Source organism: Lactuca sativa, chromosome 4 (assembly GCF_002870075.4).
Source record: "Lactuca sativa cultivar Salinas chromosome 4, Lsat_Salinas_v11, whole genome shotgun sequence".
NCBI classification, from domain to species: Eukaryota; Viridiplantae; Streptophyta; class Magnoliopsida; order Asterales; family Asteraceae; genus Lactuca; species Lactuca sativa.
In genome coordinates, this window is record NC_056626.2 from 290,927,592 (window position 1) to 290,949,376 (window position 21,785).

Here is a 21,785-nt window from a genome sequence, read left to right on the forward strand (position 1 = left end):
TTCCATGTTCAATTTTCATGTTTAGGAATTGTTTTAGATATGTGTTTTTAGTTATGTGTTCTTGGGTCTAAAAATCATTTGTAAGGTTTTGTTTTGAGAGAGAGAGGTGGCCCCCTCTTATTTTTAAATTAATAAAATAATAAATAAGTATTAAATTTAAAAAAAAATAAAAAAAAATGGAAAATAAATTCCCCAAGAATATTACAGTAATTTTCAATATTTGGAAGAACCAAATACGTAAGGAAACTAGCTGAAAATGACCAAAAAAAAATCAGAGCTTGTACCAAAATCCAAAAAAATCCATACCACAATGATATTTTTGCAGTTTCGTATATATTTTACAACCATAAACTACCTGATTAATTCCAGAATTGATAACCACGTTGCCTCTTTATAAAACTCTATTATAGGTTATATATCACATTAAAAAGTTGCCACTTTTATGGTTATCCTATAAAAAGGTCAAATAAATTAAAAATGAAATGGCAATAATGGAATCCAAATCATACATCATTCAACCATTATCTATGAATCCCCTTTCGGATCTTTCCCTGTCAATATCAAAGTCACTCCCGATGGTCCCATTCACTCACCCAACCATGGTCCCTTCACTTCTTTATTTAGTGTCTATGCATTTGGTGCTTTCCTTCACATCTATCATCATGAATTTCTAAAACATTCTCTTGATACGAAATTTATCTCATATATGAAGTTTTTATCTTTTATTTATTAATTTAATAATAGTGATTTATAAAATATAGATTGAGATGTGTCTTGTATATTAGTATCGGTTTTCTATAGACGTTGATATGATTATATTTGTATTTGTAGTTACTTGTGCAGGTTAGATATAATGTTTTAAGACTGGTGGTGTACCATTTAACGTATTTTATCAAGCATTTGTAATACTTATTAAAATAAGTTATAACTTTTTGGACTCTGTTAATTTATCTATCTAAAAAATATAAGATTTTTATATTATATTGTCCAAAATATTAAATTCATCGTTCGTTACAAAATCTACCTATTTCCCCACAAACAATTATTAGAAAAAATATTTTTGGGTGAGATTGACAGTTACCTAAACATTATTGCAATTTGTCTAGTTAATCAAAGACATATCATGTACTTGATCATTATTTAAAAAACATACTTGAGTATACATTAGTCTAAAATCCAAATATTGTACTCGTTTTTGGAGGAAATAGGTAGTAGCAGTTGTTTGACTTTAGTTGCCATGTATTTTTATATTATAATTATTTATTTTATACTATTTAAATAATATAATTGTTAATTAATGATACCTCTTGTATATTTTAATACTGTTAAATTATTCCCAGAAAGAACCACATAAGTTGATCTTTGTTTTTAACTAAAGCTGTCAATTAAATATTTAGGACTAAAACCAAAAAAATAACAACATGGTATTATTTATTTGATTATTGTAATAACTTGCTTTTTTCGTTAAAATATTACGTTTGCAATTTTTTCGTTTCAGAAAATAATATTTTGTAAAATCTGTCTAATGATAATATTGCATTTTTATTTTTTACTACAGTTTTCTATTTTTAAAAGTTTGTTCAAATTATAAGTATGAAATCTTGATAATATTATTATAATTAGAGAAATTTTTCATAATTTTAATAAAATATCATAATTATCAAATCAGTAGATAATAAGTTATTTTTAGATATCTAATTATTTAAAACTAAGTGGGAAAAAAACTAGTTGTTTCATTTATTGTTGGCTATTATTATTTTGTATACTGGTCCTATATATAGAGCCACACACGAACAAAACACACACAAGTGGCTCAAGTTAAGGTCTTCTTCAGCTCCTTAAACCCTTTGAAGCTCTTATTTGATCACATAAAAATGGAGAAAAGTAAATCATTTCCAAATTACTCGACTCCATATGTTGAAGCCCGGTTCGCGTTTGAGGATCGAGACAAGTCGTTTAGCTTCAACGGGCCCGGAGACCGAGAAAACCCTGAAGTGAAGAGAAGGAAAAGAGTGGCTTCATATAATATGTACACCATGGAAGGAAAACTCAAGTCTTCTTTAAGGAATAGCTTCAAGTGGATCAAGAACAAATTTTCTGATAATTATGGTTCTTGAAGTTGTTGATTTTAATCTTGTGTGTACATATATGTGTTTGGTTTTTCTTTTTTGTGCTTTTCAGGATTTTTCTCTTTTATGTCACGTGATGTTGGTTTGTGTAGATTTAAGGTTGTTTTTAAAACTCGGGAAACTTTATCTTTAAGATGAATAAACATCGAGGATGAGAACTTATGCCATCCGTTTGTTTATTTTAATGATAATTTGCAATCCATGGATTGTAATCAAATCATTAGATTACAATCTAAAGTTGCATAAATAGAGCGGTTTTTCCAAGCTTTTTTGGACCGGGTTGGATTAGGTCGGGCTTGGACAAGTGGTAATATGATCGGATCACTCGGGTTGTATCCGAACTATTTGCAATTTTTCATATAGGACTTCTCCTCAACCTAGCTTTATCAATGGGTTTCTTGAATCGGGTTCGACAAAAACCGGACCACTTTTTGATCGAATAGATTTGGAATCTCTTTTTACAATGCAATGATTGAAATTTTTATAATTCTATCTATTCCGTTTTTTATTATAAATACTAAAGTTTTACGTTTGTATATTTATCGTGTGATTCTAAGGTCCCCATTTCTAATCAGTAACATGAAAAAAGGTAAATCACAATTTCCACGAAACAAAAAGAAAATGATATGCATTAATAACTTGTCGCCTTCTTACAACTACGCCGCTTATGCAGGATTATAAGATTTATAATCGTAAATATAAACAATATATTAATTGTAATTTATAACATTAATAAACTCAAACCGTTTATTTAAATTAATCGGACAAGATAAAGCCTTTACCCATTATCACTCCAATGTTTCAAACCCGGGTTGACCGGACTTGGCCTTTTCCGAACCTTGTCGACCGGGCCCCGACTTTGGACTGGCCCGATAGTGTGTGTTTTATGTTACAAAGAAAATGTACCAAAGATACAATCATACAACAATTTTACATAGAAAAAAAAACCACTTAATCACATGAACAATGATTTGGTTTATTGGTTTTATAGTTCATTTATATAAAACAAACCCAAGAAAAACATATATGAAGTACCACAACACAAAAAATAGAAAAGAATTACCCCACAAAAAACCCTAATGATCATCTAAATTAAAAAGCTTCGATATCTTCTCAATATCCAAATGTCGAAAATCAACATTAGACATGGATCGACGATTGAGACCATTTCGATTCTCTTCCATATTATTAACGGTTTGTGTGATGGATGCAAGTAGAAGTGGGAAATTTTTTATATTTTTTAAAGCATTTGGGTGAGCTTCAGTTCTTGCTGCCCGATTATTATTGGGTGGATTTGAATCGAATGCTAAAGTAAATGGTGGGGAGGGTTCCATTGTTAAGTTTGTTCTCTTGCTTGATGTGTTGCTACTTGTGCTTTGACCCGTTTCTTGTTCTTGGGTTACTGAGTTCTTGTCTACATGTTTCTCCTGCTGTGTATTGAAAGGAAAATGTTATGAAACTCAATTATTAAAAAAGAAAAGTTGAATATTTTAGTCAATTTCATATTGATCTTCGATTTTCGAATTGGTTTGTTTGACATAAGAAGTCTGCTTTAAGGAAAGAATAGCGTATTGAAATGACAAAATGTTATCATATTGATCTGCTGATTGTGCTCATCAGTAGTCATACAAAAAAAAACAAAAAGAAAATCATCAAATCTTTTTTTTAGCCTAGGTATGGCTTACACGCACCATTTTATGAAAATTTGTGTTTTTGGTGTTGAAAAATGATAAGGTGATTATGAGTTCGCAAGTTCTTATAAATCTTTGGGTTCTCAGAGAACCTGGCTCTAGAAGTAAAATAATAATTGTTATAGTATATTAAAAAGTTTGTACAAAACATTGTCCTTATCTTAACCATATGTATGTTACGAGAAAAGTCAAGGTTGGAAGTTGAAAAGCTGATAGTTATATAATGATTGATTGCGATTCACAAAATAAAATTAATATTTATATGGTTTAAAATAAACCACATGATCTCAATGGGTAGTACCCGTGTATTGCGTGAGTAACAGTGTATATCATTTTCGATTTAATGCTATTTTTAAATTTAATTATAAATAATTCATTTTTTTCGTCAATTTTTAATTCCACGCATGATGGCTGTTTCAAGTATCAACCATTTGTCTTCAATGTTACGTCATTATTAATTTTATGTAAGCTTCGATTTCAATTTTTTTTAACGATTGTTATTATTATTAATAAATCTATAAATTACTTATTATCAAATTTCCAATATGTGATAATTCGATTTAGGTTTTACATACAACATCATAATTAAATTTTTTTAATTATTTTAAAAACAGTCATTGTATATTTATTTAGTTTAACACCATAAGTTAGATATATATAAATATAGATGTGGATATAGATATAGATATAGATATACATATATAGATATACACAGATACCTCTTTAGATGATTCGGAATATTCGGTCGAGAGTTCAGAAATGGAAACGTTTCTTGCGTGATCCTTCCGAGCTATCCTCGTTCGTTGCTTGGTTTTTAAAGTTCTATTCCTTTTTTTAAAAAAAATACACAAATATCATTGGTTTCTTGTCCCATGAATACGACAATAACCATATTAAGGCTCCATTTGTTACACATAAATAAATAAATAAAAAGAGAGAGCAGAAATTTGAAATTTGAATTTTTTGTCCCACCCTGAAAGGTGGGACAGAGACTCGTTCTCGATCTCTCGTCTGCACAAAAGACGTAAACGCCCTCAACGTAGCCCTAGAAAGCTTGTCCAGTCTCATCCCACAACCGGACAAGATTTCTATGGCTATTTATTTGACAAAGAGGTTGAGGGAGGGCATTAACGTCTTTTGCATAAATCACATGTAAAAATCACAAAAGGGAAACATCAAACATTACATACTTCTTTCCATCATGGAATTGTATTGGGACATCCTCGTCTTTGTTTACAACAGGCAAACCCGAGAGGTCGCATGCTAATGGACTTGAAGAGAAAAACTGTCAAACATCAAGTAAAAAAAGTTAAAAACCACAATCAAACGGGACCCACGTGAAAGTAAAATATGTTTTTTTTTTAAACTGACATTGTCTTGGAGGGCAGAAGTGGAAGTTCCACGGGATTCGGGGTCCAAAGCTAGAAGTGTGGTCAAGAGGCCAAAAGAAGAAGAGGGAAAATTTGTGAAAGCTTCTTGAAAACTTGGAACATAGTTTTGTGGAGGTCTGAAGGTTGTTGGTGGCTTGATTTTTTTCCAGTAGTCTTCATGAGGGGACCCACAAAGCTTAAAGATCCGGTGAAGCTGCTCAACCTGTAAACATAAGTATTTAGCATACTGCTTCTTTTTTATTTATTGGAGTTAATGGGAACGTGATTCTTTTTTTTTTATTTAATGCATAAATAACAACTTAATAGAGAAAGCCACGAAAAAGAGGCTTTTCACATTAACTTTTATAATATATATATATATATATATATATATATATATATATATATATATATATTTCAGACAACATTTTATCAGCATAGCACTTAAAAAAAATAAATAAATAAATAAAACTTAATGGACTTAATGAGGACAAAGTAGAATATGAATGCTTCTTATGTACTTAATATGAAATAACGCCTGAATAAACAAAGGGTTTCCCTGACTTTCCTCATTAAGTCCTAAAATTTTACAAATTTGCCCCGATTTGTTTTGTCCTTCCTTTTTTCTCCAAACTCAAATATTTTTTAGGGTTAATCTCATGAAAGACCTTATATTTTGTGTTTTTCTCAGATTAAACCTTATCTTTATTTTTATTATGAAAAAGACCTTATATTTTTTCCGAAAAAGCCCTCGTCTTTTTTTTTTAAAAAAGAAAAAACCCTCAACTTTCTAAATGTGTCCAAAAAAAACCTAAACTTTTTTAGTTTTTCCTGAAGAAAAAAAAAACCTCACATTTTACAATTTGTTTTGGAAAAAAAAATGGCTAAAAGGGCCAAGTCGTAAAAAAGAGTTAATCTCAAAAAAGACCTTATATTTTGTGTTTTTACGGATTAAACCTCAATTTCATTTTATTTTTTTGCCTGAAAAAGACCTTGTATTTTATCATTTTTTCAATCTGGCCCTTTTAGTCATTTTTTTCCAAAACAAAAATTGTAAAACGTGAGGGGTTTTTCGAGAAAAACTTAAAAGGTTGAGGGTTTATCTGGAAGCATTTAGAAGGTTGCGGGTTTTTTTCAGAAAAAAAAATACAAAGTTGAGGGCTTTTACAAAAAAAAAAAAAAAAAAATACAAGGTTTTTTTCAGGCCAAAAATGAATTTGATGTTTAATCCGAAAAAAAACACAAAATATAAGCTCTTTTTTAAGATTAACCCCGGAAAAAACAAAAAAAATGCAAGGTCTTTTCATGAGACAAATAAAATCGAGGTTTAATCTGTAAAAAAACACAAAACATAAGGTTTTTCATAAGATTAACCCAAAAAAAAAAAAAAAAACCATTTATCCAAATCGGAAAAATGAATAAACATATCGTCAAAAATTTCAGGTAAAGCTAAGCAAAAAGAAGGACTTAACAGATAAAGTCAGGGAAACAGTTTTGAGTTTTCAACATCAAGTCCTAACTTTCAGGTTGGATATTTATTTTTTATTTTTTTGTGAAAAAGAAAAGTTGTAGGAAGTAGTAACCTCTGTTCTTCCTGGCATAATGGGCCTACCAACAAACATTTCAGCCAATAGGCATCCAGTGCTCCAAAGATCAATTCCAACTCCATAATCTGTAGTGCCTAACAGCAATTCTGGAGCTCTATACCAAAGTGTCACAACTCGGCTTGTCAGAGGTTTTTTTTGTTTTGGATTGTAGTAATTTGCAAGCCCAAAATCCGCTATTTTCAGCTTTCCATTTTTGTCTATCAACAAGTTTGATCCTTTAATGTCCCTGTGTAAAATCCCTCTTTCGTGACAGTGTTCAAGACCAGAGAGCAACTGCTGCATATAGCACTTCACCTGTTTTTTTTTTTTTTTTTTACAAAATAAATCAAATTCTGTAACAAAAGTTCTTGGGGAATGTATTAGAAATAGCAACAAACAAATACTACTTCCATTTTCTTTATATTACAGCATTGTGGTTTTTTTCTCATTTTTTTTTTCTTATTAAGAAGTTTATTTTGAAGAAAGTTGTCCATTTGACCATTTATAGCATTGTGCTTTCGATTTTTTTTCCTGTTACAATATTGTTATCTATACTGATAAATGAGAATCTTTTTTGGCACATGTCATTTTATAGTTATTTTCAATTAGATTTTTTCCACATGCATTCTATGGGTTTATTGCCTTTTATTATTTCCTTTGTTTATTGTTTATGTGATACATGTCTTTTAATTTCAAAAATCCAGTAATTGACTCAATTTCCTTATAAATTCAATAATTTATTCACTTTTACATAAACAATAAACAAAGGAAATAAGAAAAGGCAATAAACCCAAAAAATGCCATGTGGAAAAATTTTAATCTACCCTAATAAATAAGAATGATTTTGCCACATGTCTTTCTCTCATTCAATTTGCCACATGTCATTTTGTCATAATTTAGAGATATATTTATTTTCCACTTGTCATTTATTTCATTTTCCATTTCTAATATATTATTAATTAGTTTCCATATATTAAACCTACCATAATGATATTAATTTCAAATTTTAAATTTTAAATTTCAATTTTAATTTCAAATAAATTTACAGTTAAAACCTTTGTGTTTAACATTTTGTTATAATTAACCTGTTTAGTATATACAGGTCTGATAACTAAACAATAATTTTAATTTATTTATTTTTTGCATGTTTTTTTTCTCATAATTTTTATTTATTTCAAATTTCAAATTCAAATAAACTTCTTATTTAATCATTTCTATTTAACATTTTGTTTTAATCAACCCGTATAATATACGGGTTTCACAACTAGTTGAAAATAACCACAAGATGACATGTGGTGAGATGTCTTTTAATTTCTAAAATTCAGTAATTGACTCACTTTCCTTATAAATTCAATAATTGACTCACTTTCCTTGTAAATTCAAAAAAGTCTTCAAAAATTTGTGATTCAGGACAATTCTTTAAAATATGTCAATAGTTTTTTTTTGTTATAGATTAAAGTACTTACGTATTCATCATTTCTATCGTATTTATTTCAAAATTTCACTTTAAACATGCTTAATGTTTACACCTTCATATTTAACCTTTGGGATAATGCACTAAAAGGGTAACATAGTTTAGAGTGTGTACATATTTAGTCACTTATGTTTATTTTTGTATACATTTAGTCATTTATGTTTTTTGTACATATTTAGTCACTTATGTTTTTTTATTTGGTACACATCTGACAATCACGGTTAATGGTCATATGTGTACAAAATATAAAACATAAGTGACTAAGCATGTACAAAAAAAACATAAATGACTAAATATGTACAAAAATAAACATAAGTGACTATGTTCCCCTGTTAGTGCATTATCTCTTAACCTTTTTTAATCAACACGGGTCTCACAACTAGTTTGAAAAATAAATCCAATTATAGCAATGAAAATTGTTTTGTATATGTATAACTTTGCTATAAATGGATAGATTTTTCAAATTACAATGTTTTAATAGGATGAAAGTGTTAAAAGTTGACCTGTGGTTCTGTTAACCTTCCTTCTGGACGAGAAATAACTCTGGTTAAGTCTGATAGCATGTACTCAAAGACTAGATAAAGACTATATTGCATTCTAGATGTTGCAAGACCTTCAAGTTTGATAATATTTGGATGATCTAGTTTCTGTAAAATGATAATTTCTCTTGCCATAAACTTCACACTTTCTGGCTCTGATGTGTCAAAACGAACTTTCTTTAAAGCAACAATCTTTCCTGTGTCCCTATCTCGAGCTTTATAGACATTGCTATATGTTCCATGGCCTATCTACAATCACAACACAAAGAAATATTTTGATAATGAACATGAATCATGAAAAGAATACATATTTGAAACGATTTAGTCAAGATTATGTACTTACCTTAGCAAGCTTATCATAAGAATCAGCGGTTTTAGATGCCAGATTAGCCAAAACTTCTCTTGGAATATTATCAACAAGCCATTTAGGCCATCCATCAATTAAATCGTCTGAACCAATCTTCTTACCAACAACAATTCTCTGAGAAACATTCCCAATTCCTTCTTGATTAATCTTCATATCATTCTGACCTCCTCCTTCCTTCCTCGTATTACCATCATCAACTTGATTATTGTTCTTCTTTACACTATTCTGCTTCACAGGCATTTCAACAAACGGTTTCTGTGCAGCATTGGGTTTTCCCCCAATTCCGCCTGTAACATACCCATTATCAGCTTTCAACTTATGGAGGCCGCCGCCGCCACCACCACGAGACTGTTGGCGATTATAAGTTGGTGAGGGCTTTCCCTGAACGCAACCCATACGTGGGATTTTTTTGGAGTACCGAGTACGTGAAGAGCACTAAACACTGACTTCTCAAGGCATCATTGATGCCGCTGCTGAACAAACAACAATGCTATGAACATAAGGTGGCGTGTAAAAGCAAGATTGTGAGAAGACAAGGATAATGATGATGATTGGCAAAATGGGAACACACTAGCTTGGGTGAAGTTAGTATTGGATAGAAGAATCGAAGGAAAAGACAATGGGTTGATGATGGATAGGCCGGCTGATGGGGAAAAGGACGAGAAACGGAATCCATTGACGTTGGGATCGGATTTGGGGCTGTGATTACGAGGGGGGTTTTGAGTGCTAGGGAACAAATTCTTCTTTGGATTTGGCGGGCGCAGAAAGCTGTCATCATCCCGAAACCGTTTGAGAATTGAGATCCTCACCATCTGCCTCAATACCGGTACCTGCTGTTTTCAAATATGAGAATATCTATATCTATAAATTATAATAATAATATGTTCAGTAAATTATACTAATAGTCCTTGTAGTTTCGGTTAATGTACATGTTTAGTACCTAATTTTTTTTTTAAATTTGACCATCCTTATGGTTTGGTATGTTCCTGGTTTAGTCCCTATTATACTTGAAATAATTGTCATACCTTTATGTATTTATTTATATCTTTCATTTTATTATTTTAGGGAATGTTTCCGAATGTATTATATTTTGTTATAATTTAAGGTTTATAATTTGCAAATTGTAATGTATTTGGTTATATGTACACATAATGCATAAACAAAGGGTCTTTCTTCTATGCCGGCTTGAATATCCAACCACCCGTCAAAGCATAATTGTTGGTTAGATTCTCGCATGTTAGTCGTTGTTGTAACTTACTAATAATAATTGCACCAAAATTATGTTTGCGAGACATGTTCAAAAGAATTGTCGTACATTTAATCATGTTGAAATAAAATTTAGTTTAATCTTTTATTTTTCTTTAATAAAACAGTAATCTTCGACAACATTTTGGAGTACAACATTCTGACTATTTATTGTTCATCGCTTCTTGTTCATCATGTTCCGAACAGCTTGTTGTATTTAAGAATTAAACAACTCATTTTGAAGATATTGAAAGGTTAGCTAAATACAAGGGAATAAACATATACATGTTAAGACCCTAAAACTAGTTTGCAAAGTTATATAAGGCTAAAAAGAGCATTTTATGGTTTTCGCTTCGAAAAATCAGTGTCATTCCAAACTTATTATTTATATTTTTGGTTAGAGTTTCATATTTCAAACTACATTTTTTTTGGCTTCTGGCACCATAAAACTATCTCTTCAAGGTATCTAAGACTTGAAAGAGCATTCTATGGTTTCCGTTTTAAATATCCAATGTCATTTCGGACTATTGTAGTTATTTGTATTCCGATTTAAGATTTCATATTCCGGACTACATTTTTTTGGCTTCTGAACATAAAATTGAAAAAACAAGTAACATTTCAATATACCCTCATATTTAGCTAATCAACTATGTCTAAACAGATTGGTAATAGGTCTAACAAGTAGTGTAGTTTTTTTTTTTGCCCATATACCAAAAAATGACTTACTTTTATTAAATTTAATTTCAGATATTGTTAATTTATCAATATACTAATACTTTAACTTTCTACCCTAATAAATGAAAATGTTATTGTCACTTGTCATTCTCTCATTTAATTTGTCACATGTCATTTTGTCATAATTTTGAAATATATTTATTTCCCACTTGTCAATTACTTCATTATTCATTTCCACTATATCATTAATTTAGTTTCCATAAATTACACCTACTATAATAACTATTAATTTCAAATTTGAAATTTGAAATTTCAATTTCAATTTCAAATAAATTTACACTTTAAACCTTTGTATTTAACATTTTATTATAATAACTCGTTTAGTACACGGGTCTAACAATTAAACACATAATTTTAATTAATTTATTTTTTGTATGTTTTTTTTTTTCATAATTTTCACTTCTTTCATATTTTAAATTCAAATAAACTTCTCATTTAATCGCTTCTATTTAACATTATGTTTTAATTAACCCGTATAATTATACAGGTTTCACAACTAGTTTTGTTAATATATTAATATTTGAACCTTTTAACAAAAATAGAATAAAACTAAACTCCTTACATCTTCCCCACATGCTAACGGTAACAAATTACCGATGTCTATCCTAACCTAACAAGGGGAAAAAATCAACCCTATCATCATCCCCAATGGGAAATGAGGATCCCCTCGTTTCCAAGATTTTTCTTTCATTAAAATATTACAAAATTTCAAATTACAAACATGTGTTTTCAAACTTTACCAACGATTATCTAACACAACAAAATTTGAAACACATAAAATTAAACTGATAAGACAATGAATATAAGAAAAAACTGATAACATCAGTTTTGATTTTGTAATTACTCACGATCTGTTCGATTTTTGATTTTGTAATTACAATCTGTTCGGTTTTGTAACTTGTCTTGTTAATAAAAAAAAGTATTATCCATGTTAGGTGTTGTTTGTTTTTTCTGAGGCAAAATGTCTGCAGTCTGTGAACCACATCTATAGACCTCTGCAGTAGAAGAGGTGGACCAAACGTCTGCAGTCTGAAAAAAGAAGACTTTGTTTTTTTTAACATCTGCGAGCTACTAAAATAAACTGAAATCTAAATAAACTGATTTTTTTAAGCTTCAAAATGATTTTTTAATATTTTTATGACTTTGATATAAATAATTAACGAATCTAGATCAACTTTTATGTATTATTGTATAAAAAATAAAAATAAAAATGGTATGAATTAACATATATATTTGATAAAAAAACAACAACTTTGGTTGCAAAGTTATAACTAAACATTATAATTAGTGATCAAATAATTTGATACATAAATAGATGGAAATAAACTTCGATTTTTTCAATTAAATCCATTAAAAACGTACCACAAATATTTTCTCAAGAAATTGATGATAATGTATTAAATAATGTTTTACAAATTTTGGCAAAAAAAATAAGAATATATTATGATTTTTTTTCATATTTATATAAACAACTTCAACGACTATTATTGTGATAAATCTCTATTTATAAATTTGTCAGAAATATCATGTTTGTATCGTCGAACGTTTTATTTTAAGTTTTGTAATTTTTTTTTCTAAGACTGTTCACTATTTGGATAAAACCGAATTGTCCAATTGGACAATTTGGATCGGACCATTTAGTTTGAATATTCGGATTTTTGGATTGGTTTTGGTTTGTAAAATAAAAACCGAATAGTCCAAAAAAACCGAATTGCAATTTATAATTATTTTGTTCTATTTAATATATATCTTTAATAATTTATAAATTTACTAAATTATTCTTTTAGTATATTAAAATTTTTCATCTACTATAATACTTTAATATGTACTTCTTATCAAAAAAAATTGTCTATAAAGTAGTAAATTATAATATATTTTTCTTGATAGTTATTTATAAATTTTAATTCACAACTAATTAAACAATATTTTTTAGTTTATATTATAAAATAAGTTAATACTAAAGTTATATATTTGTTGAAATGTCTTAATTCTTGAAAACCGAATTGTAAAAAACCGATCCAACCGAATTATAATTTGGTTAGATCGGATCGGATTTGAATTTAGTTTGGACTATCTGGATCTACGTTTTGAAAACCGAAATTAATTTGGATTCATTTGATCGGATCGGATTAAACCGATCCATCCAAACGAACACCCCTATTTTTTTCAAATTGTAAATTATTAAAAAAAAAAAAAAAAAAAAAAAAAAAAAAAAAAAAACACTTAAAAAAAAAAAGATGTATATGTTTTTTAAGGCTTGAAGATGTCTGAAGATGTTAGAAGACTTTGGTCCGCATCTGCGCCAAGAAGAGGGCGCGCAGACATTTTTAGGTCTGCAGTCTTCAAAAAAACAAACTGTCTGCGAAGGTTAATGTCTGTGCGTGGTCTGCGCGGCGCAGACAGAAGAGGTCACGCAGATCTGTAGACAAAAAACAAACACTACCTTAATGATTAGGGTTTAGGCCCAAGCCCTTTATGGTTAAGAATAGGTTTTTTATGTAACCCTATTTATATCAGGTTTAACATATTTATCAATGAAACAATCTATTATCTTACATGGTATCAGAGCTTTAGGTTAAAACCTTACTTCTGACCACAGCTCGTAGTCGCCGCCCTCCACCTCCGACCTCCGACGACCTTCTTTGATAGTCTTCGGAGATGTCATTATTATGTTCCTTATTTTTCCGTTTCTTCTCTTCTCCGCCTAAATAATAAAGCAGTCGGATGGCACCAAACCAGAGTCCTTTCATCGACTTATTCTACTAACTCATCTACTTCTGCCTATTCACCTTCCGCCTCCTCCTCGGCTGGCCACTTCATCAAATCTCTTTTCCGATTCAGCCCCTTCGGATGTTGTGGCTATCTATCTCCGATGGCACCTTCTCTGCGGGGCATATGTAGTCGTTTCTTTCTCTATCAACACTGCAGTTGCCGATCTCGCCAAACTTGGTTCCGTCCGTCGCAGCTCGAGCCCTCTCTCTCCCGCTGCCTTTCTTCGAACCCATCCGCCACCGTTGCATGATCGTTATTGTCGCCGCCGCTCCTCTCTTCTTATACAAAGGAACCGATGTTGGTCGTCGCTTCTTCGCTCTCCTTCTCCGACAAGTAGTTGTTAACCGTCATCATTAGAGCTCTGTCACCGCCGTTGTCATTATCTTCATTTATGTTATGTTTTATGTTTTTGTTTTTCTAGTTTTGCAGGGGATATTAGTGATTAGGGTTTAGGCCCAAGCCTTTTAGGATTTAGATTAGGTATCTTATGTAACCCTATTTATATGAGGTTTAACCTCACTGTTTATCAATGAAACAATCTGTTATCTTACAATCCACCATTATTACCAACCAATCACAAAATATATCTTAATGTTTATCTTACAATCCACCATTATTACCAACCAATCACAAAGTATATCTTAATGTTTACGTGCTCATAATAAAATCATAAAATTGACATAATTATTGTTATACAAACAATAAAACATCTACATTTTGATATTTTAATTGCCTTCGTAATTTGCTCTGTTAAAGTACTACCCACATCATAATAATGTCAATAATACAAGTATTGTTGAGAATAAATCCCAATCTAGATCAAGACCATAAGTGCTAAGAAGCCATCACATATGAAATTTGAAAATGAATTTCATCTATTTGATAACCAAACACACCATAAATTATGAAATGTAAAAATTGGCAGGAATAATGAGAAGAAATCACCACTAGAAGTAGTACTAGTGTTTCCAAACTCTATAAGTCCATTTCTATATCAAAAAGGATTTGATACGTATTGTAGTCCCAAAATAACATCTACTAAAAAACTAAAAAGTTATAGAAATCCACTCCAAAATGATTCTAAGAAAGTTGTATAAAAGTCCCATGAATCAATTTTATACATTTTAAATTTACCTAAATTTGATGCAACTTTTTGCTGGCTATCCATATTCCATACGAACTTACTCAAATCTTCCAAGGCATTGAGTTGCCAAGATCAAAGGGACCTAAAGACTCATTCTGTACCAATAAAGTAAAATCACAAGATTAGCTAAAAATGCTATATGGGTGGTATTATGACATCATCTATTAAAATAAGAATAGTAATAAATAAAATCATATACCCAGTTTATGCCTCTTAGCCCAAGGCTTCTGCTGTCTTCATTATATTGTTGGGGACCAGAAGTATCTTCAGCATTCGCAGCTTGCCTGTCCCCCTATATACAAAGATAACTAATTCATGTCACACAGGTGATTGATTCCACAACCTTTCTAGGGCTATTTTGGTCATTTCCAACTTTTGCACATACAAGAGATTGAAAGCGAGTCTTTGTCCCACCTCTTTGGGCGGGACAAAAAGAATTTAAATTTTGTATTGTGTTTGGCGTCTGTCGGTCTGATAACCGGACGCCAAACACGGTACAAGGCCGTCTATTATGCACGGCCTTGTACGCCAAACACAGTACAAGGCTGTTTATTATGCACGGCCTTGTAGAGTGTTTGGCTTGCATTGGATTGGCACTGATGTCAATGAAGGGGAAAAAAAAAAAAAAAAAAGGAAACCTCTAGAAGACCGGGGAATTTGAAGGAATTTGAATTAGAATCATGAGTAGCTCTAGCAACACTGACACGAACATTTTTGGTAGATGAGGAGAATTTGCGGAAGGAAAAGGCATTACAAGTCTGTTCAGCATCCAATATTGAGAGTTGAGGTTGAGGATCGTTTTTCATTTGTTGTGAAGAGATGATGGCATCCAAAGAATCAGAAATGAATGATTTTGGATCAAATTTATTCATCTTGGCTTGTAAAGATGCTTCTGATAAAAGTCCACCAATGCTTAAAGCAGTTAAACTATCATCCCATTTAAATTGTGGTTGTGGTTGTATTTTTCCTTGTAATGATGCTTCTGATAGAAGCCCACCAATGCTTATATCGGTGATTAGAGAAGTCTTTTGAGGCACCGAGTGTTCGGATACAAGTCCACCTATGCTCAAATTGGTTAACTCGTCATCCCATGGTGATGTTGACCGTTCATGGCTTTGACCCATGTTGACTTTTTCATCCTGTTCACACAAAAAAAATCAAGAGAAAAAAAAAAGGTGAAACATTGTTGTATAAATAGTTAAATACACATTTAATTGGACAAGCTTTTTAGGGCTAATTCACATGATGAAGATGAGGAGGAGGGTATTCACGTCTTTTACACAGACAAAAACTCAAGCAAGAGCATAAAAATGGGGGCTAAAGGGGAAGGGTAATGATAGAAAGGAATATTTACCACATGCTGAGTATCATCTATTTCAGCTGTTGCTTCTAGAAGCTTCCTTTCTTCTGTAGTCTCAATCTGTTTCTGAATGGTTTCAGATGTTACACAATTTTGTGGAGAAATCCTTGAAGACTCACCATCAGAGAACCAGCCATAGCTACAAAAAATGAAACATTGTTTTTTCAGTTATTTTTAAAACTACAAAGTTCAAATGGAATAAGCGATTCCAATTCCAACGTATGAGAATGAGACGCTAGCAGTGGAAAGGGAATTAAGGTCAAACCTTAAGCGGAATACAGGAGGAGTTTCTAGAGCTGTGTAAACATCTCCAGCAGTAATAGCAGTGTCCTTTGATGTCCATTTTCTAGGAATAGATGTGTGTTGTCTGAGGTGTGATTCATAAGGTAAAAGCATGGGTTCCCCTATGGCTATGCTTGAAGCACCCCATTTTGTATGGATGTGGTTGATAACAGATGATATCTTCTTTCTAGCTCTTAGTGTGAGTTCAAGGAATGGATTAAGAGCATCCTGTAGAAATGTTTTGTATTATTGACATAAATATAAATAGTTCAATTGGCATTTGGTTTGTAGAATGTTTTGGAAAGAATTGAAATCTAGTAAAGAAGTTGTAATTTGAAGGAATTGAAATCTGGGATGCATTTGGAATGGAATTGAATTCCAATCCTTTTAAATCTGTTCAAGAATTTGGAAAACAAATAATGGCAAATCATAGAAATTTCCCTTTATTTGTTTTTTGAAATTTATTATTTGCTTCATAAATATTTGTGATTGAAAATAACTTCTAAAATACATATTACATTGCCTTTTTGTGTTTCTTGCTCACGAAACTTTTTTAAAGCTATTTTTAGAAGAAAAAAAATTATACGTATTAAGATGGAAATGAAAATATTTATTCTAGAAACTAACTTCAGTTAAAAACAAAGGGTTTTATGCAGAAAAATCTCATTATTTTGGGAAAAATTTTGATAAAGTCCTAAATTATTATTTTTTTGAAAAGAAAAGTCCAGATTATTTAATTTTACACAGTAATCTGTCATTTCCTGTTAAAATAAAAATAATGACTTTTTCATTAATTTGGCAAAATATTAAATAATCAGGACTTTTCTATTCAAAAAAAATTAAAACTTTATCAAAAAATTTCCCAAAATAATGGGACTTTTCTGCATAAAACCCAAAAAAACAAATTATTAACATTCAAAATACATACTTTTAAAAGAAGGGTATTTGTATATTTTTAACAAGAAGAAAATGCTTGGAATGCCATGGATTTTAATTTTAGGATGGAAAGTTGAAATCCATGGATTTTGTGAAGTTGAATGGAATGCAGTTCTGTAATGGAATGGAATTGAATTCCAATTCCAGCAAACCAAACACCCTAAACTCACCTTCTCTAACCCTATTCGAGTAACTTCATCAACTGGAAAAAGCTGCAGCTTAATTTTTGTTGAAGGATCAACAACTTTTCCACTCTTCAATTCCAATGTTGTTACTTCTTTTCTAGTTTCTGTAGATGCTTCACTTACTGAAAGCTGCTGACTGAGCACTTCTGTATCAGTACTAAAAGGTTAAACACATGATCATATTATCAACAGATAGCAGTGTACTTTCATTGCATACATTGAAAAATTATTTTGTATTTTAATGGAATTTGCTAAAATTCGGTGGATTTTCAAATTACAATGTTATAATATGATGAGATAAAAGTAGAAATTTTATATAAAACAAACCAATGAAAGTTCATTGTTATTTCTTGCATCTAACCCTATCAAGAAAACTAACATAGTAAAGTGAAAGAAAATAGACAAATTGTAGTAAGATGCCTAATGTTGATTCTAATGCAATATTCAATATACAAAGCATTAGAAGCTTAAAGTACAACATCATTAATCAAGATTTCAAGAATAAAGTTGCAGAAGATGAGTGACCTGATGCTTTCTGTGTAGACTTTTTTTGTCTGTTTGTGGCCTTTTTCACTTTATTTGTCCCACCAATGAGCTTGCCTGCTTGAGCTATACTTCCTTTTCTCTGCAGGGTTGGTTTCATGGCAACTTTGTTTTGCTGTAAATAGAAATTAGAAAGTGATAAATTCATCATCCTGATATCCAAGCTTTATTATCAACATATAAAGCTTTTGTATTCAATTATGAGGAGTTGAGGACAAGGAGGGCATTTATGTCTTTTGTACTGACAAAACCCTGTCCTGCCTTGTTTTACCTAAAGGTGGGAAAAAAATGTGTTTTATTGTCTAAATGAAAACAGTCCCAGTCTCAGTCAAACTTGGTACAACTTGTTTTGTTTTGTCTTGTCATTATCATAAATAAAAAATTATTTTTATTTATAAATGGATTTAGTAAAAGATGGCTACAAAAAGGAAGGTTGAGACTTGAGAGTCTATGCTCTATATTGCTCTACTACTTGATAGTAAGGATTTCTAATTGTACTGAAACGTCAGATTTATTGACTATGTGAAATCTTTAAAAACTTTATAAATTTTGTGGATGATACATGAGTATATGTATACATATAATAAATGTCCACATGCTGAAAAACAGTCAGAAATCAAGATAACATAAAGTGAAAAGGTCATAGGATATATAGTCCTAGATGAAAATATCAAAAACTGAATAGTGCATATGTGCTATTACAAAATAAATAAATAAAAGAAGCTTGATAAGAGTGCAATATGTAAGTTGCCTATTCAATACAAAGAAATCTCATATTATGATGTATAATTATGTTGAAAAAAATCACAATAATGTACATTCTGTTTATTGATCAAGTTCCACTACTTCATCCCCTTGGTTGAGCTGAGAACTCAATTGACCTATAAATCATAAACCATCTAATTTCACTGGGTGTCTGCTGTGTAAGCAACTTCTGCTAAGTTCTAACTAATTTGAATTTTTTTCTAAATGGTGTAATGTTCTTTCCTACTCACAATATCAGTCACAAGTTAGGGGGAAAATAACTAGATAGCATTAGGGTTTTGGCATTTAAGGTTGCCCAACATAGGTTAGTGCATCTTTATGCCTAGAACTTAACGAAACATACTTAGGTATTTTGATATATATCAAAACTTTTATGTTAGTGAGCAACAACTCCTATTTTTTTAGAAAGTGGTCCCTTTTTACATAAAGGAAGTATAGTTTACACAACTTCATACAATAACAGATAAGATTTTCTTATCAATTGTTGCATTACCCTCCTTCTCTATCTCTTTCCACCGTTTGATTTTAAGTAGAAAAGAAAACATATGTATGTATCATGTTAACAAGATGACATGGTACAGTCATGAAATCAATATTTTCTCTGTCAGGAGGGCTTTACAGTTCCTTGCCAAGCTTTGAATCTCTATGTGCATCGCATATATACACATAGAATGAGCAGTAACATAATTATATAAATTAGGGTTTCAAAATTAATATTCGGACATACATCTCTATTGATTATTTTAGAACCTTAGATACCAACCACAATCTGAATGAATTACACATAAGAAATGAGGGAATTATCAGCAATCGCTCAAAAAGATCACAACGAGGTTGATTCATACGATAAGAACAGCAAGCATTAGCATCATCCAACGAACATCAAACTATAAAGTTCGTCATCAGATCGAATCAAAATAAAGTAAGGTTTCGAATTCCCCAAATCAAACGATTGATTGACCTAGAACTGGAATTTGTATGTAAAATTGAACAAAAAATATGAATTGAACTGTAAATTGAGTACATCAGATCCATACAAAACAGGGATTCATTCGTATGTTTTGTGCATCATTGAATGTTTTACGCACCTCATATAAACCAGCGGGGGCTTGTTAATCGTACAATCGACAACGACTGTGAACTGAATTGTTTGAAAAACAGCGAGGGGCGGAGGAATGTTGGCAAGTGGCGGGAGCTCAATGTGTATTCAAGAAGTTGAATAAAAGTACCAATTTTCAAATGACCCTCGCTAATCAAACGCTTTTGCTATTTATCTTCGCAAGTAAAACACAATCACACTTCACAGTAATACATAAACTTATTGGCATTGCCGTACCAAAAAAAAAAACAAAAAACAAAACTTATCATTAGTATTTTTCTTTTAAAGGGTTCTTGCTGAAAGTTTCAAGTCGGGGTTGGCAGGGTTGCCTACATATTAGACTATTCAGAAAAACTCGGTCATATTCATAGCAATTTCCATGTTTCGCACATACGGAAGTGCATATTGGATGAGGATGCGGTTGTGTCATTAGATGACATTCAGGTTGATGAGCGTCTGAGCTATGTTGAGAGGTTCGTGGCTATTTTGGAGAGAAAGGTGAAGGTTTTACAGAGCAAGAAAGTACCTATGGTAAAGGTATGATGGCAGCATCGGAAGGGCTCCGGGTGAGCCTGAGAGCCAGAGGCCGAGATGCGAGAGCATTACCCGGATCTGTTTGTTGCAGCAGACTTCGAAGATGAAGTCTAGATCAAGTGGGGGAGAGTTGTAACATCCTGGACTTTAAGGTCTAGATCAATTAGCCTTGATGGACTCAAATCCATTATTTTGTGCAAGAATTGGGTCATGAACTACTCTAAAAGGCCCAATGGGCCGAAAACCACCAAATTGGGCCCATATTATCGGACTCAAGCACTAAAGGCCCAAACCACCTCTCTCATTTCTCCCTCTCGGCCCAACATATATATATATATATATATATATATATATATATATATATATATATATATATATATATATATATATATATATATATATATATATATATATATAAAAGGAAATGGAGGTTAACTTTGGAGGTGTCACCTCCATATTACACAACAAATAATAAGACAATTGCATCTCATACTTCCATGCAAGCTTGTATGATCCAACATGCATCAAGGTTTCTCTCTCTCCTCTCTTCTTGATATCTCGGCCAAGAGCCACAACCCACACACATAAACTTCTTTAAACATCTTCCTTAATCACTCTTAAGTATTCTCTTCCTTCTCCCTCCAAAAATCTCGAAGTGTTGCTTGTGTATCAAGGGGATTTCCACAAGAACGTCATCATTTCTTGGTAAGTTATACACATCCAATAATTATATAACTCTCTTCTCATGTTGGATCACTTATCTTAAACATTTTTGGTAATCATACTCCTATAATCATCTCAAGTTCGAGATTTACTCAAAGGTGTTGCTAGGACCAAAAACCTCTTCGTCTTTTCTTCAAAAATTGAACCCATAAACCCAAGGTGAGTTCATACCCCTCTATTTTCGGTTTTCACTTGTTTTATGGGGGAGAATACAAGTAAAATATGTGGATCTATGTGTATTTGTACGTTATGTGTGACTTCTTGTGTTTATGTGGTAAATATGTACCAAAAATGTAATATATTCGA

The 21,785-nt window shown here is 31.2% G+C and overlaps 2 protein-coding genes across 3 annotated transcripts; both read right to left on the reverse strand.

Annotated features, from left to right (window-relative positions):
- Positions 1 to 2,738: 2,738 nt before the first annotated feature.
- On the reverse strand, positions 2,739 to 9,983 carry LOC111882482 (probable serine/threonine-protein kinase At1g54610). 2 transcript variants are annotated; one of them, XM_023878849.3, is made up of 7 exons: positions 9,133 to 9,983; positions 8,754 to 9,038; positions 6,774 to 7,091; positions 5,192 to 5,413; positions 5,011 to 5,105; positions 4,540 to 4,648; positions 2,739 to 3,556 (listed from the first exon to the last, which is right to left on the reverse strand). In XM_023878849.3, the coding sequence occupies exons 1-7, from the start codon at positions 9,550 to 9,552 to the stop codon at positions 3,206 to 3,208; spliced, it is 1,800 nt and encodes a 599-aa protein (XP_023734617.1). In that variant the 5' UTR covers positions 9,553 to 9,983; the 3' UTR covers positions 2,739 to 3,205. The 2 variants fall into 2 exon arrangements, with proteins under 2 accessions (XP_023734617.1, XP_023734616.1); XM_023878848.3 differs by having other exon boundaries at positions 2,739 to 3,559.
- A 4,857-nt stretch (positions 9,984 to 14,840) lies between these two features.
- On the reverse strand, positions 14,841 to 20,479 carry LOC111882487 (TSL-kinase interacting protein 1). Its single transcript, XM_023878856.3, has 8 exons — positions 20,212 to 20,479; positions 18,341 to 18,473; positions 17,801 to 17,961; positions 16,678 to 16,922; positions 16,407 to 16,551; positions 15,691 to 16,191; positions 15,252 to 15,344; positions 14,841 to 15,147 (listed from the first exon to the last, which is right to left on the reverse strand). The coding sequence occupies exons 2-8, from the start codon at positions 18,456 to 18,458 to the stop codon at positions 15,094 to 15,096; spliced, it is 1,317 nt and encodes a 438-aa protein (XP_023734624.1). The 5' UTR covers positions 18,459 to 18,473; positions 20,212 to 20,479; the 3' UTR covers positions 14,841 to 15,093.
- Positions 20,480 to 21,785: the final 1,306 nt, after the last annotated feature.

What these genes read in the sequence shown, in the direction of transcription:
- LOC111882482 (XM_023878848.3), bottom strand. Translation starts at nt 9,552, where the DNA reads ATGGGTTGCGTTCAGGGAAAGCCCTCACCAACTTATAATCGCCAACAG. An exon ending in GAAGGTTAACAGAACCACAG is followed by an intron (nt 7,092 to 8,753) that starts GTCAACTTTTAA and finishes AAAAAAAAACAG; the next exon opens with GTGAAGTGCTATATGCAGCA. An exon ending in TTATGCCAGGAAGAACAGAG is followed by an intron (nt 5,414 to 6,773) that starts GTTACTACTTCC and finishes TTATGTTTACAG; the next exon opens with GTTGAGCAGCTTCACCGGAT.
- LOC111882487 (XM_023878856.3), bottom strand. Translation starts at nt 18,458, where the DNA reads ATGAAACCAACCCTGCAGAGAAAAGGAAGTATAGCTCAAGCAGGCAAG. An exon ending in CTCGAATAGGGTTAGAGAAG is followed by an intron (nt 16,923 to 17,800) that starts GTGAGTTTAGGG and finishes ACATTTCTACAG; the next exon opens with GATGCTCTTAATCCATTCCT. An exon ending in CCTCCTGTATTCCGCTTAAG is followed by an intron (nt 16,552 to 16,677) that starts GTTTGACCTTAA and finishes CATTTTTTGTAG; the next exon opens with CTATGGCTGGTTCTCTGATG.